This window comes from Sander lucioperca, chromosome 22, assembly GCF_008315115.2.
Source record: "Sander lucioperca isolate FBNREF2018 chromosome 22, SLUC_FBN_1.2, whole genome shotgun sequence".
NCBI classification, from domain to species: Eukaryota; Metazoa; Chordata; class Actinopteri; order Perciformes; family Percidae; genus Sander; species Sander lucioperca.
In genome coordinates, this window is record NC_050194.1 from 18,239,157 (window position 1) to 18,264,275 (window position 25,119).

General features: G+C 39.8%; 1 protein-coding gene across 1 annotated transcript in view; it reads right to left on the minus strand.

The window, feature by feature from the left end:
* Positions 1-1,130: 1,130 nt before the first annotated feature.
* Positions 1,131-25,119, minus strand: part of cpxm2 (carboxypeptidase X (M14 family), member 2) — a 29,485-nt gene continuing 5,496 nt past the window's right edge. Inside the window, exons 2-14 of the mRNA XM_035997921.1 lie at positions 24,779-24,880; positions 20,063-20,172; positions 17,413-17,552; positions 13,113-13,197; positions 11,859-12,009; positions 11,253-11,341; positions 8,375-8,498; positions 8,008-8,204; positions 7,009-7,188; positions 5,783-6,080; positions 5,302-5,441; positions 4,609-4,708; positions 1,131-1,990 (exon numbers count right to left, since the gene is read on the minus strand). Coding sequence (XP_035853814.1) covers positions 1,734-1,990; positions 4,609-4,708; positions 5,302-5,441; positions 5,783-6,080; positions 7,009-7,188; positions 8,008-8,204; positions 8,375-8,498; positions 11,253-11,341; positions 11,859-12,009; positions 13,113-13,197; positions 17,413-17,552; positions 20,063-20,172; positions 24,779-24,880 — 1,973 coding nt within the window. The 3' untranslated portion in view covers positions 1,131-1,733. The remainder of the gene's footprint in view (positions 1,991-4,608; positions 4,709-5,301; positions 5,442-5,782; positions 6,081-7,008; positions 7,189-8,007; positions 8,205-8,374; positions 8,499-11,252; positions 11,342-11,858; positions 12,010-13,112; positions 13,198-17,412; positions 17,553-20,062; positions 20,173-24,778; positions 24,881-25,119) is intronic.

A 25,119-nucleotide genomic window follows, 5' to 3' on the forward strand; every position in this document is an offset into this window, starting at 1 on the left:
ATAGCTTGCTATAGTTTGTCAGATCATACAGGACTGAAATGCAGAGATGAAAGTTTGGGGCGGGCAAACTTAAAATCAAACCTTTTTATGTAACACCAGTTCCTCTGTTTCACATTCAAAGTCACTCATTATGGTATAGAGCTGCAAAAAGCTTTGCAATATATGTCCTATACTCTCCAGTGCTCTGAGATGCTGACTCTCTGTTCAATAACCAAGGAAATAAGAGGTTGAGGTCTTCCTATAATTGCGTGTCGGCCAGAGAGAAGGTAGGCTGATGGTGTTGTCAGAATAAGCCAGTGATCCGTAAAAGCCCCAGCAGAGCTCCGATAATTAGAGCCTTTCCACCTCGACACTCCAAAGCTACGATCTCACTATACTACAGGAATCAGATGTGAGGATGCCTAAAATTAACCACAGTGATTACAATTAAGTTATCGGAATGAAACAATGTTTATTTTCCCATCAGGGATGTTCAATCAAGCAGGAGTGAATGTAAATGCTGAGTTAATTTGAATATTATTCAAACAACATTCTATTAAATCACTCCTGCAAATTTGACTTTGTTTTTAATTTATAACCTCTCTTCAATTCCTTGTCCTTTCGATGTGAAATATAAAAAGAAATATAAAACGTGTAGGAGAGAAAAGAAAAATGTGTTTATGAAAGAATTTATACATTATATTTTTGGCTCCAGATCTGTTTCCATACGTGTTGTTTAATTCACGTTTGATTTGCTTCTACTTTTATCATATTTGTTTCAATTTCAATTTGATATCTTTGATTTTTTTTATACATTAGTTAACCATTGTGCACTGTTTAACAGATTTTCTAGATTGCCACATTAATTGGAATTGAAAGTGTACAAATTGAAAGCTGTTTTCTCTACAATTCATACCAAACTACATAGCTCTTTCCGGGGGAACCTTTTGGAAATGATTAGAAAATTACGGAACCATAAAATAAAGTGCTATCATGAAATTATAAGGGAATTACAAACCCGCATAAAAGTAACCCTTGAACCATTTTGAAGCGTGCACTATATGAAAGGTGCTATACAAATAAGCTTGATTGATTGATGAGTGCTTAACCATGAATAAAATCTACACACTTCCACATTGGCAATTAAACAATTTCAATTTGTTCAAACATAGTTTAATAACTTGCCACAAGTAAAGTGTATAAAAAAAACAAATCAATGACACACAAAAGTCAGTGAGTCAACATGTTTTTTTAAAGGACCGGAAATTGTACAAGTGCAGATAATAAAGCTTTCATAATGGTTTACATAACAGTGTTACATAAGTTAATAAGTATGCACATAATGACAGTCATAGCCATTCCTCACAGTGGTTAAAATTAATCTAGGGCAGATTCCTCATCTATAACATTTATTTCAATTTTCTTTTATTTAAAAAAATAAGTTCTAATGTGATTATATTCTGTCAGTATTTATAGTTGATGGAATGATGGTCTTAATAATAATATAATAAAATAATAAATTGAAAAAGGGATGTTGAACATAGTTACTTAGCCTTTGACAGAATTAAATACAGTGAATACAAAGAAAGGTTGAGATGACAACAAAACCAAACATCCCATTTAAATTAATCCACATTTTCAATCTTCAAACACTAATTCCACTGACAGCACTCTGGAATCTGATAGAGGTCCTTGGAGTTGACCCCAGTCTGATCAGAGCAGATGTTTGTTTTTAATGCTTCCTCATTCAGTCATTACGTCCCCATGCGTCTCTCTCTGGTCCTATGAGCTTGGAGCTGCTTGACGGGCAATCTGATGGGCTGCTTGTTGAATTTTTCCATTATTTCTTTGATTCGTGACAGATTGGTGCGGGAGATGATGAAGTTGCAGGTGGTGGCGCCCATCTCGTAGCCCACCTCGCACTTCTTACTGGTGAGGCTGTAGCCCTCAGCCCTGGCTGTTACTCTGTACTCTCCAGGGTTCAGCAAGCGCCAGTAATCGCCATCAGAAGCTGAAAACACACACAAGACCCTTTCACACATGCACTGAAACCCTGCACTTATCTAGACATTACCTGGAGGAGCTGTATGTGAGAACGCAAATGTTCTAAGTTGGACATTAAACTGACTTAACAGTGCTAGCTCCCTACTACAAAGTCCATGTAATGTCCAATTGAGCCTGTGTGTGAATAGAGCAGGTCATTGTCCAGAGAATTCTCAGCGAGCGAGTGGGCGTGTTTGATGACATTTCTACCATGTGGCTGGTGCAAAACCAGAAGACAACAAACATCTGAGGGAGGGTCCTTTACACGAAGATGGCAACGAAAATGTCTAATTGGAGAGACGAGATTTGGGAATTTCTGTCAGTACCAACGCCAAAACTGTCAGACAAATTCAAGGAACGGCAAGACACTCATGCACACTCTACCCAGCGCCAACCCTCGCCTAAACCAAACAGAGTATTTCCAGTAAGAGAGAGTGCATTTGAGACTGACGATCTCCTGTTGCGTGCTACCTGTTTAAAAGGGCAACTTCGGACAATGTCCAGATCTGATTCTCCTGACATTGTCCAGACGTTATATGAGAAAACGGCTACAAACAGACAAAAAAAAAAATTTTTGCACATACGTATGTGGTGTCTGTTGTGCTGTTGGCACAACTATTCTCTCAGGTGAACCATTTTACTATGGATGTTGCATGCATTTACTCTAAGGGTCCTTATAAACATTGTATTAAAGTTAAATCACAACAAGCATAACATTTACAGTTACACATTATTTGTGCAAAAGCAGCAATATGCAAATCTTGTCCTAGAAAGCTGAATTTAAAGAGCCTGCTAAGCAGTTGCAAAAAGCAAGCCTCCACTCAAAGCCTAAAATAAAAGTTATAGAGAGTTCTTTGTGTTCCACTTTTGAGAAGACTACGTTCTATATTCCTATTCCGATTTTTAAAAATAGCTCTGCTTTGTCATGTTGGATTTTCTTGGTCTCTCTCTGCTGAACACTGCCTTTATGTAACCTGGGAACACGAGTATTATAACGAGTATAAAATGTATTTTCAGCCTTGGGCACACTCACAGAAAAAGACAGTGTCGCTTCCTTCCAGTCATCCAAACACCCACCTGACACATCTGAACAACCACTGAGACAAATGAAATATGAAGGCAGGTCTGTCTCTGCTGCTGATCTACAGTCCACCTAGTCTGCTAGTCCACACAGCATTTTGGGATGGGAGAAAAACGTTTATTGGCATTTTTTTAAACCAATCACATTCATCATGCGCAACGCTAAGCTCCGCACGGAGCCGCTGCAAAATAGCCTCGGGAAGGAACTTATTTTGGTGGAACTTGGTACTTCAAAAGTTGTTTTAGTCGTGCAAGAGAAAACTCAGATTGGGCAGATAGTCTAGCTAGCTGTCTCAATTTACCCTGCAGAGATCTGAGGAGCAGTTAACCATAGTCCTCGTAAATTGACCGGAGTTTAAAATTCCAACACAAAGAAAGAGGAAGGAAACGGACATCCGCAAAAAGACATGCATCCGGCGGAATTTCCTGCGGCACCGGAGCAATCCCGGAAGTGGAACGTCGTGGATATACTGTAGACTACAGTCCACCCAAACGCTACATGTGGGCATCTGTCATCTCACATTCAGATGGCGGAAAAGAGTCTATTTGTTTCCTAGAATGCTTCAATATAAAATGCTAACAAGCCAATGAATACTCACAGGGGCGTAGCACAACATTCTAGGCCCTGTAGAAAGGCATTCTCTATGGGCCCTTCCCCGCATCCACAGCTCATTCTAGCATCTTTTTGGGCCCTCCTCACATGAGGGCCCTGGGTACTCAGTTCCATTTCCAACCCCAGTCTGACACCCCTGAATATAATCAGTCTGGCAAGAACATCTTTCAGATATCAATGTGCACGAGTAGCATCCAGGCTGTCTGTCCTGCCTTCTCAGCGAACACAGTTGATCCATCCAGACGGGAGCACAAATGCTTTGCTAACGTCTGTTTTTGAAGGTTCATACAGTTCCAATTTAAATTCAAAGCAGCTGAAAAGGTACCATTTTCAAAATAAATACCCTGAAATCTTTCCTGACTGCAACTGAGAATAGCAAGGTTTCTGAAAGGAAACAGTGGCTTATACTTTGTTCCAAGAATAATAAGGGCTAATGTCCTTTTGGACAGTCGATTTCATGCTCTAAGTACAAAACTACTTTGGCTTTGAAGGCTGCATTTTTTAGGCATCAGCAGAGATTGCCTTGAGGACACACAATCAATAGTCAAATTCAGAGCAGGAGGCCTCAATGAGACTGGCTATGACTGTAAATTGAGTCAGACTACAACCTGCTCCAGCTGCTTTTGTTTATGCTGTTTATTCCATGTTACACTGGAGAACTGACTTACTGTAATCGTCATTCCCGAGGAATAATTTGAAGAGTAGTCACAGTCGAGTCAGTGCGCCCTGCTGCTTTGATTGCAAAATCTAAGCTTGCTCACATAAAATTACAGAGATGAAGCGATAAACTATCCTCATGCTGCAAAACAGACATTTGTTTTGTATTGGTTGCAGAAATGAACTATTAATAGTTTAAATCCTACATAAGAATCAGGTGAAATGTGATGTTGTACCTGTGCGAATATCATGGTTGATGCCCTCCACAGAGATGATGGCATTAGCTATTCCGCGCCCTTGCAGGTCCCTCACCACACCTTTAATCCCACGATGCACCTGCACATTAAAAGCATGACCCAAGGCAACCATGTGTGAATCCAGCTCCAAGTTTACCCCATCAAAATCTACTTCATAATTTAATACAATGTATATTACATGACGTGATAATATCATGTATAATGTATGAGCTTCACAGTTAAACATGTTTTAATATATTTCCTCCTCATCCAGCTTCAATAATAAATAAAAGCTGTGTCCCAACATGGGGCCTCTGAAGTCCACATCACTAGAGAGAATATAACGTCTTCTCAAAGTACCCATGAGAATGCAGCCTTATTTTCCATCAACCATCTATATCCTTGCTTTTACTGCAAATTTCAAAAAGGGTTTAAACATCCATTTATCTAAACGGATGGTTGTTAAAATACTCTTGAGCATGTGTAGAGTATGTGATCAGTTTGTACAGTATTGATACAGCATTTCTTAGTAAACGCTGTACTTTAGTGAGGAGATCAACAGGAACAAATTGATATTCCATATTCCTAAAATAACTCAAATAATAAAAAGCATGTGTTTATTTGGCTCGCTTGCGTGTGCATGGGTTTTCTTGTGTGTATGTATAAGTTGCGGGGGCTGCTTTGCCTCTGTACCTGCTCCATGAAGACAAGAAGTGACTCGCGATTGTTCTCCCACTCCTCAGGCAGTTCGCTCTCATGTGGGAATTTGTCACAACCCACATACATCGACAGCTCAAAGCAGTTGGTGTGCAAATAGCTGAAATCATTCATACCTGCCAAGAAAGAGAAACATATTTGTAGGACAGTATCAACTTTAGTCAGCATTTTGTCATGCTTGTGGAGAAGTTGTGGTGTTAATTAAGAGTGGAATGGGTTTGAATCACTTTCACTTTTGCCTTACATTGTTTGTTTGCCTTTGAATTCTTACATGATGCTTCAAGCTAAAACATAGATGCTTTAAAACAGCCAAAGGGGCTCAGTACTGAATATGCAGATGTACTCATGTGTGCTAAACAAAGCTACAGCTCAAAGGATCAGAGCTGAGCAGATAAAATCCTGCGTAACACAGTGTTAGGATCAGTGAGAAAACACCCGGGCAGCTATGGACACTAACTGCCAGCCGCGGTGTGCCAGGATGCTCCGTTGATGGTGCCGTCCTCCTTGGCAAAATCTTCTGTGTGGCAGACCCTTCGGTTGGCGGTGGTCATCAGGCGGTGGGTGGATGCGTAGGAGAAGGCCAGCCAGCGGAAGACGTGGTCATCCGGGGTCGGGGTCTGCTCCCTGGCCACCCCTTGGGAGCGAGTTTTGTCGTACGGGAAAGTCACCACCAGCTCCCCTCCCTGGATGTTACTGCCCAGCACAAAGGGCATCTTCTCCATCCATGCTGTCAGAGCCCGTGTCTCCACAGCAACCTACAGCGGGGACACAGGAGAGGGGAGGATAATGTAATTCACAAAATCATCTCAGCGATGTGATTGCTAAATTAACTCCCTCACGGTGAAAACAATTTCACTGCTCTCAAGACGGAGTGATAAAGCAATCAAAAATGCTGTTCACACACTCCAATGCTGTAAACTATTTTCACAAATTTTTAGTCTATAAAGTCAACACATTTTCATCAAGAGGCAGCAGGGCAGCTTGCATCCAGTGGCTTCTGTTTGCATGTTACAATCAGGATATTGATTTAAAAAATGTGGCTGCTGTTTGGACTCATAATTAAACCAGCCCTCCTATCTGTAAGCACTGGTGGGGCCGGTCAGTGAGGCGAGCGAGGTTAGTTTTCACAGCTCCGTAAGCACAGATGGGGATCCAAGCTCTGCAGCTGCAGCAGCTATTCTGGAGGCTCTGTGTGACTCACTCGTGGCTCTCGGTAACGTCAAAACACTCGTGAGGATGAGCTTTTAATAGGTCGCTGGGTCTATTTTTGCTCACAGCCTCTTCGTCACAAATAGCAAATGCATCAGCTTCTCCCAAATTAGACATCACTGGTATGCCCACAAGCCTGTTTTACCCTTTTTACTGTGGGATTTGTTAGTTAAAGTGGAGGTGCAGGGCAAGGACATGGAGTTATAATTTGTCACCTGTAGGTGAAGTCCCTGGAAACTGAATGGCATTCACATTTTTAAAGATGCAACACATAGAATTCTTTTTTTTGACTCTGCATTGTAAACAATAAAAGCTGTCAGAAATGTCACAAAAGATTAAAATGCTAAGGTTTGAATATCTCAGCCTGCAGATTGTAATCTGTAATCTGAAAATTGCAATTCTTTACCTGTAGGGATGATATAATATACACATTAAATAAGTTTACAATACAATATAACAGTCAATCAGACTCACTGAAGCATTTTTGGACAGGAACCACTCTGGGACGGGTACATGGTGGTTGAACATTTTGCGAGGGATCCACTTCTTTGCCTCGGCATCCCACAGGATGGAGTTGAGATCGGGGAAGTTATGGTGAATATCTATTCCATCATTGCTCCATCGACCCAAAGACCAGCCGCTAAGCTCTGAACCCTGTGCAAAATAAGAAGAAAAAGAAACAAAGTTTGAGGGAAATCCAGATAAAATGATAGTTACAACAGCAGTTCTATGATCGCAGATGGAGCCCTGTAACATGGCTCAGATGGCTTGATGGGAGGTGTGGAGTTAGGTTATCGTCACATTTTGCCTCCCTGCCATCAAAGCTCATCCAAAAAAAGCTGCTTAACTGTGTAGAGATGCAGAGTGGGGCATTTATTCTAAGTCGTAGTACTAACTTAGTACGTAGTACTCTAGTGACCCTTTTACATTAGACAGAGTAACTTGATTTAATGTTAATCTCAACAATATAGCTCAATGGCTATAGCTTAATTAATCAGCCATGATAAAGTGTGCTTATTTGAGCTGAAAAACAAAAAACTGGCCTGTCCACTGCACTTGCATATGTCACATAGGGCTGAATAGTATCTCATTTCTTTTGATGTACATGCACATTTCAGTACAAGCTAGCTTTTGTAAAACAAAGCGTTACAGTACATACTGTGCAGTGCCTTCCCACATCGGGTCACCAAAATACATGATGTCATTGACTGTAAAGCAGCCAAGCCACAATACCTAGCAGCATGTGTTTCAGTGGTATTTTACAGCAGAACAGGCAGCCCATGTCCACTTATGTTCTCTTATATAAAACATTCATTGTTCATTAAGGCATTTCCACCAGATCCTTCAAACCAATTTCCCTGCATGCACCACACGCTCTCTTATCAGGCAAAGACTTGACCACAAATATGGTGTCGTTTTCAGCAGAGGCCAGCGTGTGATATGAGGTCACTAATGGCCGCCTTGCAGACCTACCACTTCAAAGGCTTTCTCGTACCCATCAGGGTTGACAGATGGCAATAGATGGATTCTGGTCTCTTCCACCAGGTGACGTATCCGCTGGTTGCCGGACAGATACTCCAGACACATGAACTGCATCAGCAGGAGGAGCAGCTCTCGTCCCAGCACCTCGTTACCATGGGAACCTGCTGTGTAACGAAACTCTGGTTCACCTGGACAACAGGTTCATACGAAGGGAGAGATGAGGGGGAGAAAGAGGGAGATTAAATATGCAATCACTGCAACTACATTTACATGACCCTCGCTCAAAGCAACGCAGTATGATGCCTCTGATGTTATTATTGCGCATTAAATCACGTCCTGAAGCCTTAAATATACTCACCAATTTCATGCTCTCCTGGGTTGTCAGAAATCTCTATGGCATACAGCTTGAGGCCGCTGTGGCTCTTTCCTATGTTATAGATCCGGGTGATGTTAGGGCACATTTCATTGACCACCTTCATAAGCTGTGGAAGGTAAATAATAAAGCATCAGCTCTTGATATATTATATAAAGTTTGTGTTTTTGTATTTAACTGTTGGACATTTGGGAATATTTAATGTTATAGAGAAATACTTTTCAGGCGCTTTAAGAACATTAGTAGCCTATTTTTACTTATGAACAACCATGAATGTAGGACTTTTACCCAAAGGCCCTGAAAACTTATTTCGTCAGTGAGCCTCTTAGTATGAATAATGGAGTCCTACACAAACACACAATTGTCTGCCAACTTTCTGGTTATTTTGATGAGAGATTTCGCTAGTTTTTTTCTCTCTGTGTGCTTAGGAAAAAAAGATGTCACATACTTCCATGCACCAATCAGGATGGGGTAACATTTGAATTAGAATCCTATGACGGCTGGTGGGTTGTTTGGTTACTGTCAATCAAACTTTGAACTTTGACTGTTGCTTATTTAGTAATGAATATTATATTTTATAGAGAAATATAAAAAATTTGAAGTCAAGTTTTCAAGTATTTGAAACTACTTTAAATGCTGGGTACTTGATGCCTCAAAATAGTACAAAATAATCTCCATGTTATTGGAAATTTCAAAAACAATATCACCAGTGCTGTTTCACAGACCTTATTTAATAACTCTAGTCGGTGAAGGGGGGGGGGGGGGGGTGCGCTGTGTGGAAAGGCAGTCAAGGTAATTATGAAGACAGGCTTGTGGAGGAGCTGATTAAAATAGCAATCACTATCATTTACCCATGTGGGCATGAGTGGAGACACAAAGAGGAAGTGCAGCAGGATAAAGACTAACAAGCTGTTAAGAAATCTGTGTTTACTTGCTCTTCCAGCTGACCAGTCAGGAGTGATGTTTTTTTTAATTAATTCTGGTTGAATCTTGCCTTTTCCAACCAAATAAATCATTAAACAAACATTTGGTTTACAAGAAGAAGAACTCTATTTTTATGTAGTTTTTTTTATCAATGCCTCTGTCTGGGTCCGAATTTTCCTGCAAAGTCACAAAATGATTTACGGCAGGTAGACGGCGCTACAGAGCATACATTCTGACGGGTCACAGATTTCGGCATAACACCGGAAAAACCTGTGTTTGCTAGTATGCAGGTAAAAGGTAGCAGGAGATGTCTTTATGTAGGCCTAATTGTATTTTTTTTATTTTAGAAGTGATCTACAGTAGTTATGGCTGATACTGGGGCAGAACAGAAGAACAACTAAAAGCTAAAAGGGAAAGTAAAAGACAACGGGCGAAATCCGAGTCACACTCGGTCGGGCTTTCAACAGATGGAGACAATTACGGGATTGTAAATTATTCATAAATGTCCCTGAATTTCATTCAAAATATAACTTTAGATTGCACAATGTGGTTGTACGTCAGTAGCCATCATTAAATTATGTCCCCCTTCAATTTAGCGTGGACGTTTTATTCCTTTTAGTCCGTGTTTGTGTTGGCCTACTATTTTCTTTTCCCTTGTCCCCCTGTATTTGTGTAAAGCGTCCTTTGGGTTTCATGAAATGCGCTATATAAATCTAAGTTATTATTTCGTTGGTTGCTACAACAAACTCTTATTGCTTTGGCTCGTGACACAGTGACAGTGATACCCGGTTTAGCTCACGATACATCCAAAGTAGGCTAAGTTACCGTATACAACATTTAAAAATGCAACGATGCACCTGTAACGTACTCTCTTATTGTAAATGAATGATTATTTGTCTGAGCAAAACATTCATCGCAACTATATGACCTCCCCATAATGCTAACTCCTAGACATTTACGACAGCAAGTGTGGTAAAAACACTATCACTTTTGTCCAAAGGGCCCGCTGAAATCAACACAAACTTAAAGTTACATATAGCCACTTTAAACTAATGTTATCATTAAAGAGAAGCTTGTTGGCCAGGATGTGCCAGGGTAATGTTAAGGTAATATATCATCTGCCTCTTCTTTCCACCTATTTTATTATATCTTTCAACTGTCCTCGCTCTGATAATATCAGTATTCCCAAGGCTACGTTACAATCACTCGTCTTTTCACTCCTCTCATGGGACATGTTCTTTATTTGAGAAGCCACAATGTGGCTATTTCCACTTTGAGGTTCTGTCACAGAACTATTTCAACTGCTGTGGATAAGGGTGAAATACGGGTGTACCTGAGTGCATGTAGAAAAGAAATGTCAAGGCTTTAGGAGCTGAGTTTTAAAAATAGTCCTTCCTTTCTTTGCAATGGTCCATTGAGGATGGACACCCTGCGTGACACACATTACACAGAAAAATAGAAGAAAAAAAACCAGGGTCACCAGGGGAACAAAAGCTTTACAATGAGCCATACGTTCAGAGCATTAATTGGAGTTCATTGTGGGTCATAACAGCAGTTTAGGACACCTGTAGTCGAATGTTTGGCACAGGGGAGCTGCTACATTACAGACGATTGCGATTCACAGCACTTGTACCTTCACAACCACTCAGTCACAGTGTAATCCGTGACAAATACAGCTGTCCTCCTTCTCGGTACAAACAGGCTACTGTTCATGACAACTATATGAATAAGTAATGACACAACCCAGGAGATGCTTAATGCATTTTCATGTGGCTGGCAGCGCTCACTTCATTTGTTACTGCACACTTTGTTCTCGCAAAGGACACAACTTGTCTGGTGTTGGCTCGCAGTCACACAAGATGTTTTATTGCTCCATGCTCTGGCGTCTTTGAATAAGCAGGCGGCTGATGTCTGTTGTTTTCTGTTCACTGTGACTCACCTGCCTCATTTCTTTATAGCTGTGGTGTCTGAAGTCCAAGTCATCTGTCGTTATGACTTCATTGCGTCGGTGGTAGTAATTATTTGGATCTGTGAGGAATCAGAAAACATATAAAGGGGGTGGATGAGTTATTTTATTTGCAATGATACCAAAGGAAAGGAATGATCAGTCATGTCAGGTGGGTCGAGACTATGGGCACCTTTCTTCCTTACCTGCAGTTTAGGTCGAGTTCAGCCAAATTACAAATAATCATATTTTCTCTCAGATCCTCCAGTATTTTGTGACAGGGTTGTGAGATATCTGCCGCCATCTCAACACAAAGGTTCAACATTTTTATTTAGTTTAAATGTGTGACCTTGCTGTGCAAAGCTTTCATTGGGACAATTGTTTGTATTTTGGATACAGGGATGCTGTCCTCTCGACAATGGCATCAGATCCGAAAGTGCTTACTGTATTACTGTAGAGTTGTCTTTCTGACAGCGTGGATGCTGTATTTTGTAGTTCTGTGTGTCTGAACTAGTCCCCAATCCTGAATCAACCTGATATTTCTACCCTCCAGCGGCAGGAACTATTCATGTGTCTGCTTTGTCCATACAAACCCGTCACCTGGCATAGGACAGCCAAGGATCTCCACTCTCATACAGATACTGCCGCTGGGAAGCCATGAGCGAGGGTTGACTCGGATGTATCGGCCAATCACTGGCGCAGGAAAGATGTTCCGGACTGGGATCTCCTTTTCCCTGTTGCCAATGAAGATCTACTAAGGCAAACACATTCATCCAAATGGTGAAAAAAGGACAGGATTTTTTTTTTTTTTTTTTTTTGCAAAGTGAACCTCGGTTGATTTTAGCTATTTGATTACATTCATTACTATAGTGTATTTGTCATGGATAAAGCCTTTTGATCAACGGTTGTAAATTAGCCAAATGTAGCCTAGAATGTCATTGTCCCTGACAAGATGTTTAAAGACAGTCTAAAACACTAATAAAATTACAAAGACACCATGTATAAAGAACAGAACATACAGCAGATGTTGAAGAAGCTTCTGGAAATGGAATAAATTCAGTGAGAACATGCGCAGGACAATAGTTTCTATGCTTTGGTCCACATAACCCTAAAGCAAACACACATTCACGCACCTGTAGAACATAATTAAACCTTGATACAACCGGGAGTTTATTGTAAATTTTAACACCCACCATTCTAAATCTTCTCTGCACCTTTTGGCATTTTGCAAGACAGTTTGGCATTTGGCATAAAAGGTGTGCGAGTGGGTGAGCGGGAAGCTTGTAGCTTGTAGACTAAATGACTGTAGGGGCATTATCTCCCACATCTATGACATCACCAGCCGAGGGAGTGTAGAGTTACACCAAAATGTCATTAGCTGGGACGTGAACTGCAGTGGGGAGCAGCGAGGATATCATTTTCCTCAAAAACATAATCTGATCTGCATGCTCATTGATAATAGGATTATTAATATTGTTATACTTTTACAGGCCGAATGCATCAGTGATCAGTTGCTGCTTTAGTTTGTTGTCTATAAATTCCTGTCTATTCAATTACATCAAGTGCTGAGACTGTAACTCTGACAATGAGCCAGAATCAGATTCCCATCTGCTTGAGGATCATCAGTATTTACTACTGCCTCCCAGCTCATTAAGCTTGGAAATAAGCAGAGAGGTAAATCTTCCTCTGTAATGACACAAGGGACACACAAAACAAGACTCCTTATGAAGCTAGTTTACGCGGAGAAAGAGTAATAATGCTTGAGCTCAAAAGCTTTACAGTGTGATAATAATTGTCTACTTTGTAGATATTTGTCAGGAGAAACTAGTTTTAAATGTCATGATTGTTACTCACCAAGTCCTTGGAGCCGTTCTTCAGTGTTATCCAGGTGTGACTGTCATTGCTCACCATCACCTTATACGAGGTCACCCAATCGCTCCTGTTAGCGTGAGAAAATCCGGGCATGAGAGGAAGAAAAGAAATATCCTATCAGGCTGAATTCAATGCAAATGAGGTGACTGTGAGGAAGTCGCTCAGCACATACTCGAACCTGCTTCATTCTCACAGGATGGAAGTCTGTTTAAAAGTAGCACAATGAAAGAGGAGGTCAAATAATTTATATTAGTATTACTTACTTATTATAAGTGTCACTTGAGCCTCTTATTGCTTAAAGTTTTGAAACATGAGCAACAGTGAAGTTTGTCATGCAGATGCATTTCAGTTATTTGGGTTGAGTTTTGGTTCCGAGTTCCAGAATACGTTGGCCAGATAATCAGAGTGAATTTCCATTTTGTTTCACTTCATTCATTCATTCATTTATTCATTTGAATCACTGAAATGTTGGCGGTGATTCAGGTGTCTAGGACCAGGCTAACAAGTCATGAATTCGAAAAAACACAGTAAATGTTAAAGGAATAGTTTGACTTCTTGGAAAATGGTACTTTCTTGCTCTCTTGCCAATTAGATGAGAAGATTGAGACCACTACCACATCTGTACGTTAAATATGACACTGACCAGCTGTCAATTAGCTTAGCATAAAGACTGGAAACAGCTAGCCAGGCTCTGTCCAAATTTCAAATATATGCCTACCAGTATAGTGAGTGTTTTACAAGCTAATTTCAGTAAATTACCGAAAATGTATTATACTGTCAACTGAATAAACGACCTTAAACTTCTTAAATTAGCATTTCTAATTTCTCATTTTCCTGTCTATGGCCCTGGCAACAATAATGTAGCTATGACAAAAAAAATGCAGACTTAACAATCACTGTGATAGATGACAAATATCAAGCAAGTTTAAAAAGTCTACTAAGAGATTTTCATAACAAGAGGAGATAAATGGAACGAAATGGCTGTCTGGTACAAAACGTTGTAGTTTAGGAGTTAAAACACACTGGTATTGTCCATTTAAAAAGTATCTTAGGTAGCGCACAGAGAGGTAACACATCACAATAATACAATGCTTTTTATGTCTGTCTGCAAAAACACTTCACAGGTGATTTAATGTCCCATTACGCCAGACAAAGCTCTACCCACGTGAGCAGTAGGTAGGTTGACAGTGACTTCCATGCTTCTGGATAAAGGCATCAGGGCTGAGCTGGTCCAGCCTGGTAAGAATTCCCAGTTCTGCTAATTAGAGCACTGTTACAGACAGAAACCCCAGAGCTGACACCGCAGACAGTTACATGCCCTACAGAGCTAATTGCGGGAGAAATTTTGTCTCAGGCATCGGTGTCTTCCGCGCCCTCAGATCGTGCTGTCCTAGAACGAAAATTACCAACACAGCCTGATAAAGTATCTCCCAATGCTCTACTACACAGCAGTTTTCAGAAGTCTCCGCCTATCCTTTCCAATTAAGAAGTCCAAAGGCCAAACATTGTCAAATATTATTACAGAGCAAAGTCAGAGTAGATAGATGGTAGGGAAAAATGTGAACAAAAGCATTTGTTGGTTTTCTTGGTGGCTATAGGACCCTGGTTAAATGCAAATACAACTTGTTCCTTTAGTTTATCATGGCCGCTTTCTAAGAAGGCATATTTTATTTTAAGTTCCCTATTTGAAAATGCTAATCCAAAGCCATTATGACAAAATACAATTTACTGTAGGCAACACACACAATAATAATTCAAGGTGAATCACCTTGACTACGTTTGTTCGTAACGAAACACACACGCAGACGCACATGCACGCACACAAACACACACACACACACACACACACACACACACACACACATAATTCTCTGAGAGTTCAGAGGGGATTTCTCAAGAGCTCATGGAATCAAGTATGTACTGTACAGTATGCGAGCATGAGTGTCACACACTAAAACTCACATACTGGGTTAACTTTTCCCACTGCCCAATGAGTATTTAAAAAAGAAAATCAAACAAATGTGCCACGTCATAGGGTCACTAGTTGCTGTTACAATATATTCTGGCTCTTTTTAAACATATAAGCCTTTGTTCTCACCCCTACTGGGTACAGTTTGGGTACCGGATAAAGTTTGACCAAACATTTGACCACGTGATTTTTAGCGTCAGAAAAGGTGTTACTCTACAATTATACATGATTGTACATATTTTAACTTAATCTTAAAAAAACAGAACCAACACACTGGCACAGTAATTGAAGCGATGAGATGCATATCTGGGTTCTAAATTTCGAGTAAATGTCTTCATACTCAAAAAAGATGCGACAGGCTTATGTACTGATTGAGCTGAGGCAGTGGATGGTGAGATTATACACATCCCTTTTTATTTATAAGTTATATTACAGAAATTGCCATGGAGACTTGATGGTACTATAATTCATATATTAACGAGCTTCACAGACACCGTTCACAGCACACAGCAGACTCATCCCATGCTGTAGTCAGTATACACTTACAGTAAATATAATTAAAGTGTTAAAATGTGTACAGTTCAAATCCCTACTTGTAATAACATTATTTTGTCCCTCATCTGAGTGGATTGAACAAGCTTACAGTGCAGTAAAAAACACTTCTCCTGTGTTATTTTTAAAATGCAAATGCCTTTTAAGAGAGATGAAAGAATGAGGCTGTACTCCAATCAATCAAACTCATAAATCCTTAATCCCACAGTGATGGGATCAGAAAAGACTTGTGAAAAGGGCAAACGCCAGTGAAGGTTCTACGCCATGTGGACGAGATTGAAAAGCTTGTTTTGTTTATATTTGTGAAGTAAAATTTTCCAGTTGGGTTTACAGGAAAATCCAAGACTCATTTAGAGTTCTGGAACAATTATTGCTGTCTGTCTGCTTCTAGTTTTCATTTCCCGTAGTTATTTTGAAACTCATGCCATATGTAATTAGATTTTTGGCTGCTTACTGTGTTTGGATTTTTATAGCCATGTTATCTCAACAACTATTGTATAGCTTGCCATGTTGATTTTGTCCACATATTCATATCCTATCAGTCTCAACTGTACTTTGGTGCTAACTGCCAATTGTTAGCATGCTGACATGGTACACTAAGATGATGAACATGGTAAACATTATATTTGCTTAACGTTGGCATGTTAGCATCATCCTTGTGAGCATTTTAGCACGCTGGCATTAGCTCAAAGCACTGCTGTGCCTACAGTAAGTACAGCCAGCTGTACGAGTCTCTACACTGTCTCTGATTTATATAAACTTCATGATGCCAACCTGTGCTTGAAATGAACTTCTGATATAAGTATATCACTAATAAAAAACAGTGGTAGCAAAATGCAGGTTATTGATGCAAAAAGCGTTTCATGGATGGCATGACATATCTACTTTCCTCATATTGTATTTTTCATTTTTTTTATCCTTTTCTAATATGGACTATAGGTATCCATATTAAATGTGCTGGATTATCAAGATATGTGAGGTTTCCTTTCTTGTTCTACAAAAATGAGTGTTCTCTAATGCAGGGGTCTTCAACATTTTTGAAGCCAAGGACCCCTTAACTGTGAGAGAGACAGAGCAGTGCCCACTACATATTGTATTAAATTAAGCTGCATATTAAACTGGGCCTACAATAACGTGTGGGCAGCCTAAAGCCTTTATACATACCCTTTTAGTGCATAGAATACTAAGCTGTTAAAATAATTGTTGGTATGATTTTATAAATCATGTTTTTATGTTGCACAGTGAATCCTTAGGATGAACTGTATCTGTGGGTGGCTACCTTAGTGACTACCTATAGGCCAGTAAGCTTATAATCAATGTTTTTTTTTCACTAATAGGCTAATAATTTGTTGGATTCATGTTAAGACATTTTCCTCTTTGAAAAAACGTTCAAAAGTTGCAAAGAAACAAGTTAGACAGTGTGCAGGAGTTTCTTTGCAACTTTTGACTTACTTTTCCCACTCCGACGCACCTGTCTCCCATTAAAGATGTGCAAAGTATTTTTCTGTAATGAAACACTTTCAAAAAATGAACTCTGAGGACCCCCTAAGGGCCCAAGACCCCCTGTTAAAGATCCCTGTTCTAATGGTTTAAAACAAACTTCAAACAGACATCACTAGATATCACTTGATTTAAGGCAATTTAGAGAACTGGCATGAAATCCATCCCCCAGAATTATCCTTTAACGTTAGCTTGGACAAGAAAATCCTCATTCTCAACCATGTGCAACTCTCCATGCATGTCTGTAGGGTTCCTACTCACGACCAAAGGGAGCTTCTGCCTTGTGTGATGACCCCTGTGAACTTAGTCAGCCTCCTGGCGTCCACCTCAAACCACTGCAGCGGGTCATCTCTGCCAGCGCACCAGGCCCCGTCATAGAGGTCATCTTCATAAAGGCCAGCCTGCAGTCCGGAAAACAGCCGTGTAGCGCAGAACTTTATCCCAGATGTCCATGTGGTAACACAAACACGCAGTCTATGTTTGGTGCAACACTCTGACTAGTAATGCTGACCACCTCTGCTTTGTTTGCATTTGTCAAATATTTATTAAAGGTCACTGTGTTGACAGTGGAGGGGTTGAAGCATGCACAAGTCAAGGCTGAGATGTTTAGATTGTAATCTCTGAATCTAAAATATGCTGTCAAGATAAGAATCAGCTTAGCTGCAGTAGATCAATGTTTCTTTTACCATGATAAAGGCAGCACTGTTAATGTTATAAAACAGGCTACATCACTCAAAGCAGACTGGATCATACTTAATGGAGTGAACAAGGGAAAAACAAAGCCAGTGAAGTTGAGTTACGGGAATGATCGCAGGACACATCTGCGATACAGGGCTGAGCACTGAAAAAACTGTCTGAGCTATTTTCCGTTTCCCAGAATTCAACAGATTTGGTGTACGTGCTACTGATGGATCGCAAGGACACATTTTCTGGACACTTGCTCAGTTCAACAGCTGAAAATGTTAAACTAATTATAATGCTACACCCTCTATGAAGCCGTACTACCAGTCGACACTGTTGGCTCAGAGCGAGATGTGTGAACAGTCACACACATTCTGTGTATGTGCTTCTTCATCTTCATCCAACTGCTAAGATTATGATGACATACTGCACTGTAAAAGTTGAGTGCATGCTATCACTGTCTCTTTATCATGACTGTCAAGTCCCTTTGAAGTACACCACTCAAATAATGTCAAGAAGAATGTGACTTGAGATGATTAAGTTAGGATTGGAATGGTTGTGAAACAGAGTGATGATCTGACAAATTTGTGAATTATATTAGGTTAATACTCAACATCACTGTGTTGTGTCTAATTCATTATAAAGTGTTTACATTACATTAAAAGTCTTTTATCAAAGTCAAACATGAAGAATGTTAGGGATTTAGAATTAGTCCTGTACATATGAAGTTGCCTCAGAGAAAAACTGGATTTCTGGAAGAATGTATCTAAGTTAGAATTCTGACTCTGTAAACAAACATATATGCATCTCCCAAATCTGAAAGTCGCGTGGCTCTGTGCTTGAAACAAGCTGTGAGGTCTATCCAACTTCCTGTCAGGATGCAGGTTTTAAACAGAAAAGACAAAAATGTGTTCAGAGAGAAAGAAAACTAAGCGATACCCATACTTTTATTTACATGCTGCTAGGAGAAGCATGTTCCAGCCATAAGCAGTAAGTGCTCAGCTGCCTTGAACCAAATTCCTGAAGCAAAAAAAGTTTACTGTTGAATGATTTGTAATGATTCTGAAAGTAAATAGGCCTACTTCTGCCAAGGAGGGTCTGTTTTATGTACCATTTCTCTGTCAGTTAGCAGAATATCTAATAAAAAAAAGAAAAAATAATGTAACAGATTTGAATGAATATGAATGTCATGGAACAGGTGATTACATTTGGTACCAATTCAGATCCAGGTGAAGACCCAGGACCTTTCATTACTTGAATGAAAACAATCTGGCACATGATGTATCCCATGTCTGTCACTATATGTATTTTGCTGCAGGATAAGGATATAGTAAGTTTAACTTTCCAAACACTTCTATTACAGTTATTAAAAATGTAAAGGGTGTTAAGTGATGTCTAGCATTTCAGTTGTTCATGTTTCACCGCCAGTATGCATCTCCAAATATAAAAAAGGAAAGTTAAATTCCTCACATCACAGAACTCTTGGTGTCTGGAATCAAACATGCTGTAGCAGCTACAAAAAGTGGAAAAAAAGCCAAGCTACATGGCCACAAGCCCGATTCAACAGGCAACATCTGCTTTCTATGTTTTTCTCATGATTTACTGATAATTGTTCTCTATAATGGACACTACTGTATCTGCCCCTCTATGATTCTTGAGAGGCACTCACATACACACCAAACAACACATCCTTTGTTTTGTTGATTTCCTGACACATAATGCCTTGCCGTCTTGTGCGGATTAAGAGCATGTGTGCGTGTTGCATTAATTGTGTGGATTCAGAGCAGTGCAGCCTGCAGTAGATGAGGCGCACTGCAGACTGTACACATGCTAATACCCTCAAAGCACAGCTTGCACTAACAGGAAATTCCTCTTTTCCCAGATACCAATCTTTTTTGTTAGTCTTGGGGATGTGCCCCTGGTTCGATGGCAACACTATCACTTTCTCTATTGAGTTGCCGCTGCGAGCTCATGATAATGTCATCCACATTTAACTGAGCAAAAGCCAGTTATCGCAGGCGACATTTTTCCATAGAGCTTGAACATGAACTTAAACTGATTCTAAAATTAAAAGATGCTATCTCTGGATCATATTTCTTATGTATTGCTAATTTGTGGGGGGAAATGAGGCTTCCAGAAGTATTCAAAGAAAGGTGAAATTGTATAATGCGAGTCCCAACATTTCTAGTAAGCTTACCCAAACTTCCAACACTTTACATTCCCGTCTCACCTGAATGTTAAGTCGACCTCTGTGTGCACCAAGGCCGTAGCGTTTCGTAGTTGAAGCATGAAGCTGGAAATCATCAATCTTCAATGTCTCCAGTCCCATGGGAGGGCATTCTGGGTAACGAGAGTAACAAATTAGGCTGTGATGGTAATGTTATGTATCATGTGTTGTGCATTGCTCCAGGATAATTGCTTTCTGCACAGTACAGTATAGCTCCTTGACTCAACAGTAATGACCTAATTTAGACTTTTCACAGTGAACTCAAACGTGTGAACCAAACGAAGACAGCAGCTGCACTCTCTGTTTGTTACTGAGAAGATAATAAGGTGCTCTATACTGCAAACATAATCGACACAACACACATAGTGAACAAGGAAGAGTTTAATAAAGGTTCAAATTAAAGCAGAATGTGATTGTGATAGCGACCATTATCAGTGTTGCTGTTTCTTCATTCTGCCTCCAAACCAAACACAACAATTACTCAAGATGCAAAACTCATTACATCTTGAGTTATTGTTGTCAAAGCACGTGTCCTTTGCAGCTAATTTGATCACATGTAGGAGACAAATCAGGAAAAGTTAATTTTCACACTTCTGTCTGTAAACAACTCATTTTCTCCAAACCTGGAAAATCAAACTACAAAAGGTGAGTCTGTGTGAAGGAAATGGAGCTTAATAACGTGACAGAGGCTTTGATATCTAAACTGCTATGAATTTCAAAATGTGTCACTCTTCATGAATGATTAATGACTGTAAACTATGAACACTTTCTTTTTCTAATTTTGCAATGCACGCCTATCACAGCCATCTAACTGCACAATGAATACATAATTAAAATTGGTGATATGCAATATCATGAAAGGGCAAAAATGGGAAATTGCAGCAGCTACAAACCTGTCAAGCATGTTTAAAAGTATTGGTAAAAAAAATAAAAAAATAAGGTGGTCTATTCTCATGTTGGTGATCACCTATATTTACTTAATGCATGCCCACTCTATGCTGAAACACTGGTATACATGCTAGACTGAGAGGGTTTTTGGTGCCAGTGCTATTAGCAGATATTGGATAAGCTGACAAACGGGTCAAAATAATAAAAACGTTTTGTGATCCTTCAAGACCTTTTGCGCAACATAGTTCCCTTAGAGTACTCTAGCACTTTTAAATTGCTCTTCCAAAAAGTTGTGGGACAGATTAAAAAAAAAAAGTTAAAAAAGAAAAGAAATTAAAGCAGCAGAGGCTGATTTATCCTGACTTTTAATTCGCAATTTCCCATAAAGCAACCTGATACTGCCTTTTTGTTTCACCCTCCCTGCCCAATAACCTCCACTGTGTTTTAAACTCTGTGCCCTCGGTTTATAATGCAGATGTCTGTTTTTTTAAGTCTCCAAACCAACACTCAAATAACCCTGATGACATCACTATGACCTCATCAGGGTTATTTGAGTTATCTTCTCAGACCTGTCAGACCTAACTACTGTAGATGATGATACTACTGATACTGTGCAGGCATTCTCCCAGCCCAGACCACAGGACATGAGAGATCTTCAATGCAATGAGTCCCATATTTCTTACATGTATCTTTACCGACAGTGCTGATGATGGCAATAAGCAGTCAGTGATATGACAAATCATCTTGTAATTAACTCCTTGAGTATGGCAATTATCCAGTAACACCCACTGATGCTACAGCAATGGTTTGGCAGGCATGCAGCTGTCTTCAAGGCACTATTTTAGAAAAACACAGTCCTTAAAAAGAGAAAACTGCACATCACTTAAGAATGTTTTCATTTGCTGCTGGAGGGAGTTTGCTGTTCATTTGAACAAATGCCTGTCTTTAAGTGATTGCAGATATTGAGTTGGTGTTCACTAAATAGAGCTCTTTGTGTGAGATTGGCTCATCCTTTACACTACAATGGATATCAACCAGTGAGTGCCAAATGGGAAAATCAAGGTTGATGTGTGAAATTCCAGCTGCCCAAAGGCTCTTTGGGTCAGATCATGCTGTTTGCAGACTTGCCCGGATCACAGCGATAGAATTTCAGAGCAAGAATTGTGCACTGATCTGTTTGTACATACAGCATATGCTGCACATGCTGCTGTCATACCAGAAGTGTAACAGGCACAAAGAAGACAAAGACATTTTCTTTAAAGAAATACTGTGGCTTGGACTTTTGCTTTTACAGCATGTATGCATGGGATTTTGGACATATTCTGCAGTAAAGTCTTTGACCCATAAATGAAGCTGCCTTTGCATTGTATAACTGTTCCAGCAGCCACATATGTCTTAGCCACTGGAGACCGTCAATCACATGAACCAGGATTTGTTAAAAAGCCAGAGAAAAAGATGATCAGCATCCAAAATCCACACATGCATGAGGCAATTTATGTTTGGTGCATCAAGCAAACATAGCTTGAGAAAAAATTAATGCATGATGTAAAACTGAGGTGTAAAAGTTGATTAACAAGCCACTGGTAAGACCAGTTAGTGTAGTATTCACAGTAACTCTATACAGCAATAAAACATACGTGTTGATCTACTTGTGACCCTGTATTCCTATATTTAAAATACTCTTGGTATCAGACACATACTGTAAGGCCACAGGCTTTCTGAATGGAGTGAACATATTAGGGACAACCCAGCCCTCTAAGCAGGGTGCCTGCCATGTTGCAAAGTCCTAAATCATTATCCCCATCTGAATGCAATCCTTTGCAAGAGGACCCACACAGGAACACAACATTTGGCCTTAACAATAATGCGTAATATTAACATCTGGTGGTACAGTATTGAAATACGTTATGTGTATGATTCATTCACATTATCATGTTTATCTACTGTAAGTTTTAAACTGCTTTTAAACAAGGAAATGTACCAACAGAAGTGGTGTCCTGTAAGCTTAAAAATTAAAGCGCGACCAGATAACATTTGCTGAACAGCGACCCCCTGTCGCCATAAATAGTAATTGCAGGATATCAGCACATTGAATTTCCGTGTCGCCCAAAAACATGGAAGTCTGAACAACTTTTCTGGCTATGTGCCCAGCAAACAACTTTCAATTGAATGAATCGGTTGCCATCTTGGAACACTTTTCAATTCATAATACATGTGTAATTGGGACTGCAAGTAGGAAATTACAAACATGTCTTGTGGTGAGGTTTTACTTACTTGTGATAAAACCATTGAAATGTTTATCCGTGAAATTCTGCAAAATAGCTTATAGTACTGACTTAACATTGTCAGTTATATGCTGATATCTATCTAGAGTTTAAAAACATTAGCTAACATTAGCCACCATAAGCTACTGGTCATCCCGGACCAAAACACCAAATATCCTCAGTGTATTTTACTGACAGTGTATTTTATTGATTGTGGGTTCAGCTTTTCATTTGTAAGAAGAAGATTGTATTATTTCTTCTTTCAAAAGTTCATGGTCTCGCTTTAACGACACATTGTGACATACTGTACTTTACCCCCAAATCATCATTGTACATCAACCCAGGATACAATTTTGACTTTTCAACAGCCTCTGCAGCTTGACCGCGCAGATGTGACAAACTGTGTTATCTGAGCAGAAACATCTTGTTTCAACACATTTCTGTCCAATGGGAATAATGAATGAGCCGTTGAGACATCCGCTGAATCAAACTTTGAAATACCTCGCTGGTCTCAGACCGCAGTTTAATGAATTCCCTATTGTTTTGGTATGTGTGGATGTGGCAGGCACTGAGGTTCTGCTACACCTCCAAAAGTGGCCGGATAATTAAAAGTTTTGAGGCTGAAGAATTTCTGAAGTTGAGTTAATGCAGCTCTTGATATATAGAAAGTGAATTGTTTTTTTACATTTTACATAAATCAGCTGCAACCATACAGTCTATGGCTGCAACCAGAAGATGCTGAAACAAAGTTGGAAAACAGATTGGTGTTGAGTCACAGTTTCAGCCGTGAAAACTGAAACATGATTTTGGAAACCTGAGCCTTCACGATCTTGACTGCCTGGGCTTCTTGGTGCCAGGCGTGTCGGCATGGAGTTACCATTTTCCAACACACATGAATATCCAACTTTCTGCTCCCATTCTCGAGTGCCAAATTAAAAATGGCAACCTTTCTGTCTGTCTCAGTAAGTTCCTTACAATAGCTTCAACATAAACACATAAATTCACAGTTGGCCACCACAGCCTCTCTTAATCTCCAAGAATTATTAAATACAGCTTCCCGTTATGCTAGAAATGTCTGACACTGTGTAAATAAGTTTAATCAGAGCAATATCACCACGTTCAGAGCTGTGGAAAGTCTGAGGTCAAAGCACATGTGCTTTGCCCTAAATCACGCTCTCAGTCGAGCAAGTTTAATCTGTCATCTGACATGACAGGAACACTACTGGGGCATCCTGGCTTCAGTTTAGCAAATATACCATGATCCATGGAAACCAAACACAATGCTTCATATTCAAAGACGACATCAGTGCCTCTGTGGCTTGACTCCACTTCTGAGAGCATCATCTTATATTGCCAGACTTTTCCTCTGAGGGAAAATATGTTCTCTGAAAAGCTCTTCCCCTTTCCAAAATATTTGTCATCTCTGAGAGAGTTTATTTTTCTTTTCCCATCCTAACTGCTCCCGTGAAAGCTGAGAAATGATCCATACACATCGGAGGGAAGATGAATTTTCATGAGATCATAAATTTTCCATAACAAGTGAGAGTGTCACTAGTTGTTCACTCACCCTCTTTTATCGAGTTGTATTGTCCTTCTCCCTCTGAGATGCTGTTTGAGGTTTTCAGGGCGCTTTTCTTGTTCTTCTCAGCCTTTTTGTTGGCTGTTTTCACTAAGGAAGGAAATGACATTAATGCAGGAACAGAAATAAAACTTTTTTTTCTCCATTTGCTTTGACAGGTCCAATTACATTTAAAACTGCTGATTCATTGTTGTTAAAGGGAGTGTTCGCACAGGGCAAAACTTTGGCTGGATTCAGCCTTACACACATGGATAGATTCAGAATTGGGTCCTGAACCAAGAGACACTCTTTGGGCACATAATTAGGAAACATAATCTAAATAAACTCTA